Below are 18,696 nucleotides of genomic sequence, written 5' to 3'. Positions count from 1 at the left end.
AGTTTGAGAATTGAAGCAGAAAAGTTGGTAATTTCTCGTAAGAGAAGTGAAAAAGACGAAGAATGTTTCTGAATAAGTTAGTTCCGTACAGAAACATCGATTCAAGCAAAACCAAGGCGTGTTGGTTTTCTCCGTATTGACTAAGTGACCCAAATCCAGGTCCACCTGTGAACACAACATTTGCTAAGCGTTCCACAACCGATTCTTTCTTTATATATATATATATATATATATATATATATATATATATAAATATATATATATATATATAAAACGAGAAGATAAAAAAATTAAAATTTAATTTGAAATAACATAGAAGAAGAATATATTTTTTTATTATTTTAATTAAATAAAAATATTTTTATGTTATTTATTGATTTTTATTTAAACAAACTATTAAGTTCAAGTTTAACTCATTAAATAGTAAATAAAATTTGTTTGTTTCAATAAATAAACACAAGTTTGACATTAGGTTCGATTATATAGTCAAATTCAAGTTTTTATATAATTCGCATTGTGTATATATGTAATGATAATATTAATTTGTATAAAATATAATATTATAAATTTATCTTAAAAATTATTGTTATATTATTTTTATGCTTAAATAAATTTACTTTTTTTCTTCATACTTTTATCTTATAAAATTATTTATTATACTTAATAAACTTAAAAACACAAGGAAATATTTGATAAATAAATAATAAATAAAATATAAATTAGTTAAATTAATCAATTTAATCATATATTTTTATTATAAGTTAAGTCTCAATTTAAAATTTTTATTTGATAAGAATTTTATTAAAATAAATTAACCTTACATTATCATTCAATCTTAAATTACAAAATTATTCACTTTTACAGTATATAATTTAAAATTTGTTTTTCAGGATAGCCTAATCAATTTTTTTAAATTATTATCTTTAACTAATTGTTAAAATATCAAAGAGTAAAAGAAATTGAAATTATAATTAAAACACATTGATAATACTAAATATTCTACTCTTCCATTAAAATAATAAATTGACTTATGAATTCTTAATCATTCTCCTAACAATAAAATTTAATTGTTAATAAACTCATATAATCATATACATTGCATGTTAATAAATTTTTAAAAATAGAATTTAAAGTCAATAGTTTTATATTATATAAAAGAACATTTTTAAAACCAAATAATTCCTATCGTAGTTAGTTTTTTTTTTCTGGGATAAAAGTTGTTTATAATTACAAAGTTAATATAAGATGTTTTAATGGTTGGATTTATTAATCTTATATTTTATAAAAAATTATTAAAAAGTGTAAGTGTTAGTACCAATAGATATTAACTTTTATATATAATAATAATAATAATAATAATAATAATAATAATTTCAGTAATAGTTAAATTATATCTCTCAACTTTTTCTTAAATCAATTCCTTAGACTCAGCGTGCTAAACTATTTTTAGGTGGAAAAACTCTTTGGTTTACACATTGATGATATAATTAGAAAGTAGAGAAAGACCTCAAACAAATTGTCTTCAATAAAAATGTAATTTGTTTGAGCAACCACAGAAGTCGAAGGCTATCAACCCCAAGTTTATTTTTAACTTTGTAATAAAAGATGGGTGATTGAAATTAGTTGCTCTCCAAACAAAGTCTCGTAAATTTAGAAACCTCTTCAATGCTTATAAATTGCAATAGCAAGGATTTATGCACCTAAGAAACAATATAGAAAACAATACTAAACGCTAGAAATTACATGGCTTCAAAATCTAAAAGCTTTATCATTCAGGTCGCTCTTGCTGTAGCATTCCTCAGAGCCTATGTTGTTTTATGTGATGACGCTGTGCCAATTCCTGCTGACAAGCTCCAATTAGACAAATGGTTCAATGACAATGTGACGCCCTTAGGTAAAAGAAAGGCCACCCTAGATTCTGCATTATTGACTGCAGAAGAAGGTGCTAAGGTTGTGAAGGTAATGCAAGATGGTAGTGGCCAATTCAAGACCATCACTGATGCCATTAACAGCATACCTAGCGGGAATACAAAGCGCGTGATTGTGTACATTGGAGCTGGAAATTATCATGAAAAAATCAAAATCGATAGGACAAAGCCTTTTGTCACCTTTTATGGGGTACCAAAGAACATGCCAAACCTGACCTATGGGGGAACTGCACAACAATATGGCACTGTTGATAGTGCTACATTGATCGTTGAATCAGATTACTTTGTAGCAGCTAATATCATGATCTCGGTTTGTATTCTATCTTCATTAAAAACCACTCTCTATTAAAACAAAAGCAAAATGATTTCTTGTTTAAGGTTGATCTTGTTACAACTTTTTGTAATTATTATTTTTGTTTTTGGCATAGAATTCTGCACCAAGACCTGATGGAAAGAGACCAGGAGCTCAGGCGGTTGCATTGAGAATTTCTGGTGACAAAGCAGCGTTTTATAATTGCAAGATGTTGGGATTCCAAGACACTATTTGTGATGACAGAAATAAGCATTTTTTTAAAGATTGCATGATTCAAGGCACTGTGGATTTTATTTTTGGAAGTGGGAAATCATTATATTTGGTACATATAATTTCATGAAATGCAATGTGCAAAGTGTTTTCATTAATTACTGTATACAAAATGTGATTAACTTTTGGGGATTTATTTTATAATGCAGAACACTGAATTGAGAGTCCTTGGCGATAATGGGATAACGGTGATAGTGGCACAAGCAAGAACAAGTGATACAGATGATATTATTTACTCTTTTGTACATTGTGACGTTACCGGAACTGGGACTGGAACTTTCTTGGGTAGAGCATGGATGTCTCATCCCAAAGTGATCTTTGCTTATACCACCATGAGCAATATTGTGAATCAATTGGGGTGGAGTGACAACAACCACCCTGATTATGCCAAGTAACTTGCTAATTCACCTTTGCATCAACATTCACTCTTTTACAACCCTACATTTACATCTATATATTGAACAATTAGCTCCATTAATAATATGTGAACGTGCGTCATCACATTGTATATATTGCATTATCCATATTATTTTTAAATAATTTTACACACCTTCAAAGTAGATTTTTGTCATATTGACCATCTCAGTGACTAAAACCTTATTTAAATTTATTTCATCATTGTAGAGAACCATAATACTTTTGCATGAGCAAAATGTGATTAATATATGATATTATTTACAGATCTGCATATTTTGGAGAGTATCAGAATAAGGGACCTGGTGCTAATCTCAATGGGCGTGCCAGTTTCACAAAGAAACTAACTTATGAAGAGGTCAAACCTTTCATAACGCTTGGCATGATTCAAGGCTCCAAGTGGCTGCTCCCTCCTCCAAATCCTTCACTCTAATTGATCATCATATCTTTCTATATAGCAAGACGAATGATTGTGTGCCACAAATGGTGGTGATGGAGAACTAGGAAAATAAAGTTGGTACTGGACACCATATTGCTCATGTTATGTAGTTTAGTGTAATGCAGTTTTTTTACCTTTAATTTTAGCTAGTGGTGCATTCAAACACACTCTCGTAACACCTTTGGAAAGAATGATAGAAAGCTTATAATTTTGGGTAGCTTTCAATCTTTTAGAAGGATGGTCAATAAATATCCATATATAAGTGAAAATATTTTTTAATTTCTATGATCGAATCCATTTAAACAGTTGAATTATATATAAAGTGAATATAATTCGTAGTTGATATAGATATAAAAGTTTTGTTAATGCAGAAAGGAGTTTAGTTTAGTGTCACGTAAAATATAAATCCCAAAGACCAACTTTTTTAAGAGAATATAATAAATATACATAAAAAAACCTAAGAATAAATCACAATAAAAATGACCACAAAAATAAAACTAAACAGAATATCTTACAACCATTTATAACTTTTATGCATTTCCTTTCTATTATTTTGTTTAGAAAGTTCAGGAGACGAGCTCAAACGGTGACTCTTAAAGGATAAATAAATATCAATCTCAAATTGTTAAATGTTTTTCCATTAAGATTAAAGTTGGATTCAATTATTTAAATAATTCAAGTTTTTTTTTTTTTTGAAGTTTGACTTTAAAACTTACAAATTAATAATTGTATGTATGTATACTTAGATAATTGTAATTTTTTATATTTGTTTTAAACTAATAATTTTTTTGTGATCATTTTACATATATAACATTTACTTTAATTTTTACTATTATATTTTAAACAAATAATAATATATTTTTCCAAAGAAATTCATCATTTACTTCTATTATACTTTACTTTTAGTATGAAGAGACCTGCTGAATACTAAATTAATTAATAAAATTTTATTTAATATTTACTATAGAAAAAAAAAAGACAGAAACAAGTTAAATATTTAAAATTTTTAAATAATTAAAATTTAAACTTTAAATTTAGTCTCATTTAAATGTATTAGTTAAGCTTGAGCATCTATTTTTTTTATGCAATTCAAACATAAATAGTAATCAACTTAATTTAACCCCTTTAAACTCCTGCTAACTCTAAACACTTAAACAAACCTGAAAAATAATCAAACTTTCAATATTTTTTTATCAAGCTTTCTCTTTGATTCCTAAACACTTATCTAAGTACTATTATTAGGTTATTATTATTATTATTATTTTAAAATCATGGTAATATTAATTTTTATGCTAATTTTAAGATTTAAAATTAGTAATTTTTTTATAGAAAAAAATTATTTATTATAAGAGTTTAGGTTAATGTTTTTTAAGTATTAATTAACAAAAAACAATTGATTTACCAAAATTAATTATCTTATACATGGTAAAAAAATATTTATATAAAATCAATCATACCTCAAAACTATTCAGGATAAAAACTTGTTTTAATGAAAAGAGAATACAAAACTTTTGTTAATGTTAATAAAATAGGGTTTATACTTGTTGAAAATTGATAAGTTTGAAACCAAAAGCTTGTTTTAAAAACACAATTAGGAGTTCAAAGAGAATTTTATAAAGATTTTAAAGTTTAAAAGCTAAGATATATAGATCAAGCACAATAAATTAAAACAAAGAAATATTGCACAAGTTTATCCTAATTCATCTCTAAAACCTCATAAACTACATACAAACTTCACTTAAGGTATGATTTTCTTCACTTTAAATCATTACAAATAATACCTTCCAAGCATTTTTCTGCTATTTCACATAGCTTCGTCCAACTACATACTGAATTATTAAATTAATTAACTTTGTTATCCTAATCTTTTTAGGTTTAAGCAACACACTTATCAACAATATAACTCTCACTTGTTAACTTAGTAGAAGACAACCAAAATTGGTTGCAAGGAAAAAAAGTAAAAAAAAATAAAAAAAGCTCTCTAGAATGAATAAGTTCAACGAATTAGTACTAAACTAAATATATTTATTTCTTTCTAATGTTCTAATTTGTTACACATAAACAATGAAAGTATAAAAACTTTAGAAATTTATAGTATAGTTTTAATATTGTTTTCATTTTTGCACAAAATGATTACCAATATTTGTTCTTTAATTTTCTATTTGAACTTATAGTGTAAAGAGATAACATGTTTTGCAAAAAGTGAAGCAAAATGCAATAAAGTATTTTTGATATTTTGTAAATGTATGAAATTTGATAGAAACATAGCAAACAATTTACATAAAATAAATTAATAAAAGTGACTTGAATTGCATTCACTTCTATTTGCCTCTTCTATATTAAAAGTTATCTCGTCTACTTATTACTTATGCAAGAAGGTTAAGTTCTCTAAGTTTTGGTTAGTTTTAATTCCTTGGATGAAAATTCCCTATGAAATTAACCAAAAAAAAAATTAGTTCCTTAAGCTAGCTTTGTCAAATCGATACAATTTTATATGTATTATTCCTTTTGAATTTTGTTGAATATGCTTGGATTGTATGGAGTTTCATATATTGAAATATGAATATGAAAGCTGTATGATATTGTTGATTGAAGAGATGTGCAAAAGTAGTATAGAGTGGTTGTTGTGTTTAATATCATTAAGTGTATTTGCATGTAATAACCTAAGGATAGTAGCCCAGGGCATGTATTATCTCTATTGGGAGTTCTAGATACAGAGTATCTCACTCAGGCGAGGTAATTCTCGCTCAAGCGAGGTTGAGTTGTGTTGAATTAGACATTCTGGAGTGTTCGCGCCAAAGCGAGATCAGATATGATCGCTCCAACTATCCCTTCTCCTAGGCGAGAAGGAATCTTGCACAAGTGAAACGCGACCTAGCTCAGGCGAGAGATGAGCGAAGAGTCACAAGAAAAATAGTTAGCTCTCTCGATCCAATCTTGCTCAGGCGAGAACGCTACTCACTCGGGTGAGATGCAGCTTGCTCAAGCGAGATGTTCCTCGCTCAAGTGAGAATAGTAAAAATTTAGGAAGTTCCATTGTCTGATTTTCTGGCCTAGGCGAGAGCAAAGCTTGCTCAAGCGAGAGCGCGCAGGCCTAGAGTGGTATTTAAGGAACCTCAACATAGAGAAACATCTATTTCTCACCAAATAGCCTTCCTCTCTCATTTTCTCTTTGTTCTTTCACCTTCTTCCCTTAGAGAAAACCTACTCAAGGTCAAACTTCTTCCCGATCTAAGTGGGAACCTCTATTTAGTGTGGATCTAGTGAGCTCCTGAGATCTCATTCTTCAACCTACTTCTTATTTCTTGGGTTTCTCTTCTCTAAAGTTTCTATTTCCTAATAATGAGTAGATTTGATCCCTCAAATGTAATTTCTTTCTTTGAAACTTGTGTGAAGTCCAATTTAAGGAAACTTAGTTCCAGGTAAGGGGAGCTTACCTAAATTAGCCTTATTCAATTACTAGACGCTGATATATTCGTTTTAACTAAGAATGAGTTGGTGTATGAATAAACCTTAGAGTAGAACTCAAAGTAAGCATAGCTGAGTTGATTGATTGTTGTTGATGGATGTAATGAGCCCGATGTGTGTATGATGAGATTTTCTGTTGCTTTACAATTGGTATGAAATTGTTCATATTTGAGATCATTATTGAATTGTTGTAACATAAAGTGTTGAGATTAGTTGATATATGCTGTGAATTAATATGTTAAAATGTTTACCATATGGTTTAGTTGCATTTGTATGAAATGTCGCCATACTAGGATCGAGTCACGTATTTAAAGGGGCGTAGGCATGTAACGAGTAGAAAACATGCCAAGTTGAGAGCGTAGGCATGTAACGATTAGGAAACATGTCGAGTTGAGTTGTGTTTTATCTGGATCCAGGTACTGGAATGGGTCGCGCCTAGACTGAAAGATTGTATGTTCCTTCTGGATTTACTAAGGTTGTGATGCCAATTAGAGCTAAGTTGTTGTGTTTGCATTAAATGAGTTGATAATGGACTGTATTGCTGCATTATGTGTTAAGAATTGTTGAAATAATAAGTTGTACAAATATTTTGATGGATTTTGCAAGAGTTGATCTTTGATATCAGAAAAGAGTCTTTTAAGAGAGAATATGTTTATGAGAATTTATGCAAAGATATTAATAAATCTCTATGTCTAGGGTATACTAATTTCAAACAGTTATCAACATTGTTAAAACTAGTTAACTTGAAGGGCCAAAATGGATGGATTGACAAAAATTTTAATGAATTGCTTCAATTATTGAAAGATATGCTTCCAGATGGTAATACACTTTCAGATTGTAGTTATGAAACAAATAAGATAGTGTGTCTAATGGGTATGGAGTATAAGAAGATACAAGTTTGCCTTAATGATTGCATTTTGTATACAAAAGCATATGAAGGGTTGCATGTCCTGTTTGTGGAGTTTCACGCTACAAAACAAAGGATGATGATGAAAGTTGTGATATAAGAACAAAAATACTCCTTGCTAAAGTTTTATGGTACCTCCCAATAATTCTAAAGTTCAAGCGATTATTTTCTAGTACCAATTATGTAGAGAACATTAGATAACTTATAGATGAAAGGCAAGGTAATGGAAAGTTGCGTCATCTAGATAATTCTCTGCAATGGAAGAAAATTGATTAGTTGTTTCCAGAGTTTGGCAACAAAGCAAGAAATCTTATGCTTGGATTTACTACAAATGGATTGAATTTTTATGGTAACTTAATAGTATACATAGTTCATGGTTTATTTTGTTTGTAATTTACATTTCCTCTCCTTTGTTGTGCTTGAAATGCAAAAAAATTATATTCTTGATGATTATTTCTGGCTTGAAACAACCAAGAAACGACATTGGTATTTATTTAAGGTCTTAATTGAAGACTTGAAAACTTGAAAACATCATTGGAAGAAGGTATTGATGTCTTTGATGCTTACCACAATGAATTCTTTAAGTTGTATGCTATGATTTTTTGTACGATTAATGATTTCTCAGTATATGGAAACTTAACTAGATACATTATTAAAGGACGTAATGCATGCCTATTTGTATGAAGAGCACTCAATAGACTAAAATTGCTTTAAACCCTTAACAAGAGATGAAGTATACTCGAAGGTGAAGGACATCAATATGGTGTTTGGAAAGACACAAAAGCTTCCCACAAATAAACAATTTTGGAAGAAAAGATCAATATTATTTGATCTTCCAAATTGGTGTTACCTTGATGAAAAATACAATATTGATGCCATGCACATGGAAAAAATTTGTGTAACAGTCTTATCGAAACACTCCTTAACATACAAGGAAAGATGAAGGACAAGTTTAACTCTCGCTTATATTTACTTATGATGGGTATACGGGAGGAATTAGATCCACACTTAGTATCTAAGTGGACATATTTATCACCAGCTTGTCATACTCTGTCCAAAAAACAAAGAAAAATCTTTGTGAGTGTCCATGAGGAATCAAAGTACTCTTCAAAAATTAAAAGACTTGTCTCAATGAAAGATCTAAAGTTAGTTGAGTTGAAGTCCTATCATTTTCATGTCCTTGTGCAATACCTTTTACTAGTTGCCATTTGTGACATTTTTCCTAAAATATTTAGACATACCGTAACACAATTGTGCTTTTTCTTAAACATTGTCTATAGTAAAGTTTTTGAAGTTGATTAGATGAGTTGAAATCTAAAGTTGCTTTGATATTATGTAAATTAGATATGTATTTTCCTCCACCATTTTTTGACATAATGGTATTTTGTAAATCTACAAAACAAAGATAAAAACATAGCAAACAATTTACAGAAAATTAATTAACAAAAATGATTAAGACTACATTACCAGTTAGGTGATCTAAAGCATCAAAATCCAAAATCCAAGCTCTTTTTCTAGCTAAGCTTCTCTTTCTCCCTCTTCATCACAAGTTCATTTAAAAGAAGTAAAGCCTCTTGTTCTCCCTCTTCCTGAAGCCTTTTTATTATTGTCATTATTTCATTTGTTGCTACTGAAAAAGCATTCCTTTCTTCTCTTAGTTTTGCAAAAAGAATTTTGAAGTCTTCCTTTCAAATTTTAATATTGATTTTAACTTCTTAATTGTTAACTCAACACATTCTATATCACTTATGCAACTGGAGAAAATGTATCCAAATAGTCTTGACCCTCAATTTGAGTATAACCTTTGGCAACCAATCCTGCTTTATATCTTTCAATGCTTCCATTAGTATAGTGTTTGATTTTATAGACCCACCTAAATCCTATAATAAACGTATGAGGAGGTAAGTTTGTAATAAATCATGTATTATTTCTTTCTAAAGCACTAATTTCTTCATTCATTGCCTAAATCCAATGATCATGCTTACCAGCCTTAGTGTAATGTTGGTTCAGTTTATGAAGAGATAGACATAATAAATTTGTGGTATGGAGGAGACAATATATCATATGATAAGACTAGGGATAAAGGATAGTGAATACCTGAATGATGAGAGGTAACAGTTGATGCAAACTTGGTTTGAAAGTCATTGTACTTTCCTGGTCTAAACGTTGGTCAAATAGATCTGCGAAGCTGGGGTTGATGTTCATTGGAGGATGAAGTTCAATGGATACATTAATCTGTGTATCATGGAGAATATGCTCAAGAGAAAAAGATGAAGAGGGAACAACTAAATGTGAGTGAAAGGAATTATGTCTCAGAAAGATAAAGGTGCGAACACTAGTATGAATTATTATAGGAGGGTGTGAAAGAGAAGTGAGATTATCTATGATAGAAGTAGAATCAAGATAATGGAAGGAATCTTCATAAAAAAAATGATATTTTTGAATATTTCAATAGCTCAAGTTTTGAGGTTAAAGGTTACATAACCCTTTTTGTGGGGTTTAAAGCGAAGAAAAACACATGGTAAAGCTCTTGGATCAAGTTTCTTTCTCTTAGCTATAAGAGTATTTGTGTAAGAAAGACACCCAAAGGCACAAAGCAAATAATTTTGATATGGAGAAACATTATCCAAAAAGGCGTAGGCAAATAATTGATGAGATTCGCAGTATGAAAAAGAGCATATGACCAAAAAATAGGTGGTAAATAGGACTGAAATAGAAGAGCTTAAGTAACATTCAACAGATGTTGGTGTTTCCTCTTTACAATTATAATCTGTTGAGGTGTTTCAACACAAAAAGTTTGGTACACTATACCAGTAGTAGCATAAAATTGGTTCATAATAAATTCTGCTTGTAACACCTTAATTTCCATTTTCATTTTCTTGCTTTCAAAATGGAAGAGTTTTCTAAAAAAAAAAATCCTAAAAAAAAGAATATTCCTTTTGTCCTAGAAGAATATTCTTTTTAGCTCAAGTGAAAATGTTTCGCTAAAGTAAGAATAGATAAGACTTTCTCAACTGTATTTTCGCTCAAGTGAAAATTTGCAACAAAAATGAGTAGCTCTCTGCCATGTTTTCGCTCAAGTAAAAATTTGCAACAGAAATGAGTAGCTCTCTGCCGTATTTTTGCTCAAGCGAGAATTCATGAGTTTTGAAGGGTATTTAAGAGATTTTAACTTTGAAACTTGTATTGTAATCCAAGGAACCTCTCACTCACTCCCTTCTCTGTTATCTCAATTCCTTTACTCAAAGAAACTCTTCTCAAGCTCCAAACTTCTTCGAATTCGAGCCCAGATTTCCTTTGCTCTCAACCCTAAGTTCGTTGGAGGTTAATCCTTCAAACTCATTCTATTTTTCTCCTCTTAAAGTGCTCTATCTTGTGATATATAGGAAAAACTTGGTCTTTGAACAATCTATTCCTCAAAACCCTTTGCAAAAATCGTCTCATTGAGGTAAGGAGAGCTTTATCCCATCATTAAAACATAGTAGATATTTCTGAGAGCATGGTGATGTGTTTTTCTTATTGTAAATATATGCTTTAATGAGATTTTAAATGTTAAGGAAAGCTAATGATGTATGCTTCATTGATCTTAGGTGATTGAGTTGATGTATACTTGATTATTCTCTGTATGATATGAAATATAATTGTCATAATATACAATTTGGGCTGAGTCCAGAGATGTCTAACCTCTGGCAAATTGATTGATGAATTGATTATATATGAATGACATGTTAATGTAATTATGCATCTTGATTTGGAAGTTGAGTATGATTAAAAATGGTGAAATTATATTATTATGAGAATATAATGAAAGAAGGAATATAATGGATAAAATGTGATGAAAGAATTAGTGTGAATAGTTACAGAAATACATTGAGAGTATAGAATATGAGGTTGATAGTGGTAATCTAGAGGAAATGTAGGGTAGTAAATGACATTCGCCTAAGTGTACATAATCTATCTGAGAGCGAAATGTATCACATGACTTCACACTCATTTCCTGACTAACACCTCTGCCTATACTTTTGCTAAGGAACCCTATATTGTATACATTGTATCCGTATGCAAGGGTTAACCGGTGACTATTCACCTATTTGTGTAAGACCTCATGAAATGCTAGAGGCAACTAATAACTGTGATCATTGTGCATAATGATGCGCTTATTTAAGAGAGAAACTTATTAATTAGGTGACTTAAGTATGTGTGCTTTGATTTGTTGATATAATTATTCTTTGGTTGGTATTTGTGATATTGAAAACTGCATATGTTTTAGTGATGAGAAAGGAACTCATCCTTACTAATATTTTCAAAAAACGAGGATGATAACCCTCAGAGACTCATTAGGTTGCCTAAATTGATCATAAGTAGTAGACTTAATTATGTGTTTAGGGAGTGACAGCGACTCTGTCATTGTAAATTTGTTATAAATAGTAATGATGGCTCTGGTGTTGTATTTTCTTTAGAAATGACTATAGGGTATAATGTTCCTTTTGAGTATCCTATTAGTGGTAAGATCCACCACACTCTTTGTTTGTACATGTACAGAGGTTTGGTTAGGACACCAGATGTAATGAATTATGTTTATACTTTTTTGAATCATGACCACTAGGGAAAACCAACCCAATTTACCTCAGAACAGATAACTGGCACTAAGGTTCTGGTTGACATTGAAGACCTCGGGGAGGATGAGGAGTTGATTTCGGATGATCTAACTATGATAGAGGGTTGGCACAGTGATGAAGACTAAGTTCATATTCTCAGTATCTTAGATAGGAGTGATCTACTCATTGGGACTTAGTATATTTTGATTTTATAAATTTGTAAACTAAGTCTTAATGTATTTTCGGTCAATGTTTGTAAATACGAACCTCTGTATTTAAATGATAATATATGCACTTATTTTACTATTGTTCTGATGTAAATTTATTTAACAAGTCATGGTTATTTCTTTTATCGCTTTATATGCTTTTATATTTTTGTGAATTGAATAACGAAACAAAAGTTTTAAATTTTGTCAAATGCTTATATTATGAATAAAAAGAAATTCAATTTATTTTTTGTTTTTTATATAACTTATTTCACAAATTTCATAAAGAAATTAAGGACGTTACATTGCTCCATTGTTAGATCTTATAGTTTTAGCTTTGAATTCAAATCATCTGTCAACAAAAAGAACAAATTTTTGTAATTGAGTTTATGTCTCAGCTTTAGAAGCCATAGGAAAAACCCATACAAATCCTGAATATTTATCTACAATGGTTAAAATATATATATGACCATGTATAGATGTAACTAAATTAGACCCTCAAATATTTACATGCAGTAAAGACAAAGGAGTAAAAGCACGAGAAGTACTCAAAGGAAATGTCAATTTTCTTTGCTTAGGCTTATGGCATGTATAACATACAAAGTTAGAATCAAAAAATAAAATTGGCTAATGTTGTTTCATGAAAGGCAAACCTTTCATGTGAGGGGTGGCCTAATCTATAGTGCGGTAAGTCTATGATCACTTTTTTTACAAGGAAGAGTAGAATTGGAAGTAGCAATCACATAACTAACAATAGAAACTTTACTTGACTATTTCTTCAATTTGTATAGTTCTCAACTATACCAATAACCTTCTGGTTGACTATTTCTTGAATCAAGTATTTATCAACACAGAAAGTCAATTTACAATTAAGTAAAGAAATAAGTTTGGAGATAGAAACCAAGTTAAAAGTGAAATTTAGTAAATATAAAACATTAATGAGGGTAAGGAAATAAGTGAGTTGCATTGTTCCTCAATAATTTGTCACAATTTGCTGGCCATTAGGTAACCGAATAACAATAAGATAAATTTACTTATAAGTAGTATAAAGTTGTAATGAGGAAGCCACATGATCAGCGGCACCTGAATCGAGGATCCACGTGACCTAATCATACTTGTTAATGGTCTAAATCAAACTATATTTTTTATTTAAATAATTTAGTAATTGGTCTCTAAATCTATCACTAACAGTGATCAATAAACCAACCTCTGTTATCTAAAAAAAATAGTTACTAATTTTCTTAATAACTATATTTTTAATTTCAATAATTCAGAAATCATTAATAATTATTGATAAATTGATTTGTAGTTTTCTAATACAATATGTCACTAATTTTATCAGTAAGTCAATTAATGACTATTGTTTTTTTTTTTTTTAGTAGTTTAGAAATCAATCTCTAAATTAGTAAGTAATAGTAACCAATAATTTGATCTCTAATTTTCTAAGAAAATCGATCATTATTTCAGTTGCTAAAAAACAAAATAGAATTTGAAAAAAAAACCCAACATATTTAGTCTCTAAATTTGTCACCATGGTGATTGAAAATATTCTATTTTGAAAATATTCTATCACTAAAATGATCGATAAACAATGATTTTCTTACATTGTATCTAATTAAACACAATGAATGAACATGTTGTAAAGTCTAATTTTATTTTTCTTGATCATATATGAGCATACTTTTCTAAATAAATATCTCATTTTATTTTATTGAACATGACTATGCATTTTGTAGTTTGATACTATCAAGAGATCTTATAGATTTTGCTCCTTTTACATAGAAAGGAAAATTTTCATTTAGATCATTCATGTCTCTCTGCATGTTACTGGTGATGTTTATGAGATTAAAACATAAAATTTATCATGCAAGAATCAGAGTGACTTCAAGTCAACAAATCACATATACTATATATCACATTGAAAATCATCCATGACATTTATGTAATGATCCATGCAATATTCCAATGATGAGTTAGTCCAAAACATCATTACTCTTAATGTGTATTTGTGTAGGGAATTAATGTCTCATATCCATGATTCATTAGACTTGATCATTTGTTCACTCACACACTAGACTCAATGCATACTTAATAAGAGATCTTTTACTAATTGTACTATGTAAGGTCTCACAATCAAATCATTTATTTGATATAATATGTATTCACTGCTCTAAGAATACCATTATGTTCTTATAGAAAGAATTTTTAATTTAAAATGTCTCATTTATTATAATAAACTTGTGATACAATAAAGGTATATTCATAACATAGAAGCTCATAGTAAATACACTAATAATGAATATTTGAGTGAAATGGTTGTTCCACACAAAATATGGTAGTCAATTTGACATGTTTTAATCATCAATGGTTCTAAATTAAAATTCATTACCTTGTAACAATCTTTGAAGCTATGATGAATACAACCAATGGCTAGATTTTTAAATGACCAATGATAATTGGAAAAATCAGCAAGTGCTCTGAGCCATGTCAAGTAATAAAGTAAAAGCATAAGTATCATTTTCACAAGGATTAAATTCAACTACCAATTCACAAAATTATTACTACTTGGACTTAGTAATGAATGGAAGAACATAATCATTATAACATGTACAAAGGAAAGAAAATAGAGTAAAATAGTATAAAAGAGTAAAACTAATATCCAATTAAAGATTTCACTATATTAGGATAATTTCAATTCCTTGATAACTGTCTCCTAGCTTCCTTATTAAAAGTCCTAATTCCTTAGATTTTCCTAATTAGATCAAGCATTATGCTCAAGAATTTCTTCTGAGATTACATAATCATCCAATCCTATTTCTAGCATATCAATAACTACGGTGGATTACTCCAAGACCAAATCCACTAGTTAATTTTCTAACTGTGAAAGTGAATCTAACATCAATCAATGGTTGGTCAATCTATGGAAACATTAAGAACAAAAGCAAACACTAAATTGAAGGAAAGAAAATTGAATTGAAATGTAAAAATTTGATTTACAAGAACATATTGGGAGATTCATTATCTCTAACCTACGAACCTAATTACACATGATAGAAGGAAAAAATCATAAGAGAAGAGATAATAAAGAACTTCATTACAATTAGATAAATCTATAACTTAATTCTTCAAAATTGAATCTCCACCAACCCTAATGTTGCAAAAAGAGAGTGTTGAAGAGAATGATTCCTTGCACAAAACTTAAAAATAAAAAACTAAAAACTCCCTAAATCTGAGTTTCTATACCTTTAAAAGAGTTCAAGTTGAAATCAACGATCCTTAGTGTTTTTAGCATTACTAATACTAAAGTGACAGAAATTGACATTTCTTTCCAAGATCAAGTATGTTTGACGTTGAAATCATTAACAACCATAATACATTTTGCAACATTTATCTCAATTTTAAGTTTAGTCTTGTTACTCTAAAGTTGAACTTAAACATCTTTATTATTCCATGGAATGATAAAATAAATTAGAAATGAACATTCCAATACAAATTGCATAAAACTCTATCACTAAGACTTTATTTGAGAGTTTAGAAGAAAAGGAAAAGAAAGAGTTTAAAGGGCTTAGGAGAGGAAGAGAAGAAAGGTTAAATCCCTCCCTTATTTGAATGTTTAATGTTGAGAGGAAATAGTAGTAAAAGGTTTAACATGTAATGACATTATTACCCTTTTATAGTTTTTATTCATAAATATTTTTATCTTTTTTATTTCTTTTCAAAAAATACAAAAATTAAATATTTTTCTCTCTTAAAAATTAATATTTTTAAATTGTTTATTTCTATTTTTTATAATTTCTTAAAAATTTTACTCTAACTACTAACATTTTATTTTTTTATTTTTTGAAAATAAGTGTCACATTTTACACTTCAACCCAACTTACACCATTAAAGAGAATTATGTTTACATCCAAAGACAATTCAAATGTCTAGTGAAATAGATTAAGGAATATGTAAAGTTACACCAAAGTAATTAAGAGTTCAAGTCAAGATAATATCAAAGTTATAAATGCAACAATTTTATGTGAGAAAGCATGATTTAAATCTATGACACCTACTCAAATTAAATTTTTGACACAATACTTAATGTGTATTTTAGGGTATGTGTTTCTCTTAATATCATCAAACCAAGATCACATTATTCACACTACTATATATTTCTCCTATTCTCTATCTTCACATATTATTCTTAAACATGCAAAATCAAAATAACTTAATTTAGGTTGTAACTTGATTAAGCATAAAGGAAAATATAATATAGGACAATAGCCAAGAGTTAAAGAATTTAAAGAAAAAATTAGACTATAAATTCAAACATCGAACGTAATTGTAATTTCAACACAATCCCAATAGTAACTCATTATTGTATAATATTTTTTATATGTTTTTTTTTCTTTACTCTTTTTTTTAACTTATTCCTTTTTTCTATTATATTTTTCTCAAGTATATTGCTTTTTTTTTTTTTACTTTCCTTTTCTTCTCTTTTTTTATAAGCATTTTGCAAAAAGTAAAAATAAAAATTTGTTGACCATTGGGACCTATACCTATTCCAAAACTTAATGATGTTGCTTGCCCTGGCAAGCACCTAAATTTAAGTAGATATAATATACTATTATTTCAAATTTAAATAAAAAATTTAAAATTAAAATTAAAAAATATTAAAAGCGGAATAAAAATTAACAAAAAATAAGAATGAGAATACTTTATAAAAGTGGTCACATAAAAAAAATAAGAACTTCAATTTTAAAGATAACAAAATTATTATTTTTTATAAAATAATGGTAATTTTTTAATAGAAATTTCTCTTTAGTAAATATTTGTTATTCGTATCATAAAATATTAAATTATTGTATGCAATAAATGCAAAACTATCCTAGTTTTTATAGTTAAAAAATAATGGAAAAAATTATTTGTGATAAAAAAATATTATTTATCATAATTTTTTTTATTTAGACTACAAGGATCATTTACAAAAAAAAAATAATCTTCTTGAAACTAGGTGTGTTGAACGCTTAGAAAAAATAGTCTTCTTCATGCCGAAGTCAACGTAAAAAAGACGAAAACGCATGGATTCACTTGTTAGAAAAAGATAAAATCACACTGATTTCTTCAGCAAAGCATACAGTAAGACATGATGCAAGTCTGAAATATTGGAAGTAAAGGCAAAGCATAAAAAACAAGACATGTGTTTCCAAAATGTCTTATGCAATCTCATGCATTTATCACAAGGGTGCACAACCCAAGATTTCTATGACTGATGAGAGTGCACAACCTTCTACAAAAGTCAATGCACTAGTTCTAGCAATATGGCCAATGAGGAATGTCTGTTTTTGTAACATGTTTTAGTTAAAGCTTAAAAAACATTGCTCCTTTCTTACGAAGAGTGCTCTTACTTTGTACTTGTGCAATAAATATAAGTTTTATTTGTATTTATGATGTTGGTTATAAATAGGATTGTCATGTAATGATAGCATCAAACCTACAAACACTTTCATTCAATAATACTTTATAATCACTTTCTTACTCAATCTTTCTTCTTTCTTTATACTTCTTAAACTTTCGAGTCCTTTAATCATTTCTATTAAATTTCATCTTAAAACACTAGGTAAGACAACTATAAGTGACAAAACTCTTAATTCAAGTATTTAACACAATTATATTAACTGGGACTCAAAATTTAAACTAGATCATAATTTAATTATTATTAAAATAATGTTACTTGTTAATACTAAAAATATATATGTTAATTTGAAAAAAAAAATATTTTTATTTGTAGAAAGAATATTTCAACAAAAGAATACTACAAATAAAAAATTAATTTAAAATTTTAATAAATATTAAAAAATAAATAATATGTAGTTAATAAGTTAGGTTTAACTTTCTTTACTTTACATTGAGAACTAATTTGCAATAAAAATATAAAAGATTATATATATATATAATAAGTTTTATTTAAAAATTATAAAATTTAATATAATCGAATGCCATAATATTATTAAATGTTATAATTTATAGTACAGATATACTTAAATATAGATTCTTATTACGTGCAATATTAGACAAATCATAATATAATAACAGAATTTAACTTTATCTAAGAGAAAGCTTGAAATATTTAATTAATATTTTTTTATTTTAATACAATAATTATTTTTA

The 18,696-nt window shown here is 28.3% G+C and overlaps 1 protein-coding gene across 1 annotated transcript; it reads left to right on the top strand.

The window, feature by feature from the left end:
- Positions 1 to 1,743: 1,743 nt before the first annotated feature.
- On the top strand, positions 1,744 to 3,358 carry LOC113869723 (putative pectinesterase 63). The gene is made up of 4 exons (XM_027506182.1): positions 1,744 to 2,238; positions 2,357 to 2,563; positions 2,661 to 2,902; positions 3,193 to 3,358. Exons 1-4 carry the CDS (start codon positions 1,744 to 1,746, stop codon positions 3,356 to 3,358), a joined length of 1,110 nt encoding a protein of 369 aa, XP_027361983.1.
- Positions 3,359 to 18,696: the final 15,338 nt, after the last annotated feature.

Source organism: Abrus precatorius, unplaced genomic scaffold (genome assembly GCF_003935025.1).
Source record: "Abrus precatorius isolate BTA unplaced genomic scaffold, Abrus_2018 Scaffold6, whole genome shotgun sequence".
Taxonomy (NCBI): Eukaryota; Viridiplantae; Streptophyta; class Magnoliopsida; order Fabales; family Fabaceae; genus Abrus; species Abrus precatorius.
This window is presented reverse-complemented; position numbering and strand designations above follow the sequence as displayed.

Excerpts from the sequence above, each read along its gene's own strand:
- LOC113869723 (XM_027506182.1), top strand. The coding sequence starts at position 1,744 with ATGGCTTCAAAATCTAAAAGCTTTATCATTCAGGTCGCTCTTGCTGTA. Across the intron at positions 2,239-2,356 it reads CAGCTAATATCATGATCTCG|AATTCTGCACCAAGACCTGA; the intron begins GTTTGTATTCTA and ends TTTTTGGCATAG. Across the intron at positions 2,903-3,192 it reads AACCACCCTGATTATGCCAA|ATCTGCATATTTTGGAGAGT; the intron begins GTAACTTGCTAA and ends TATTATTTACAG.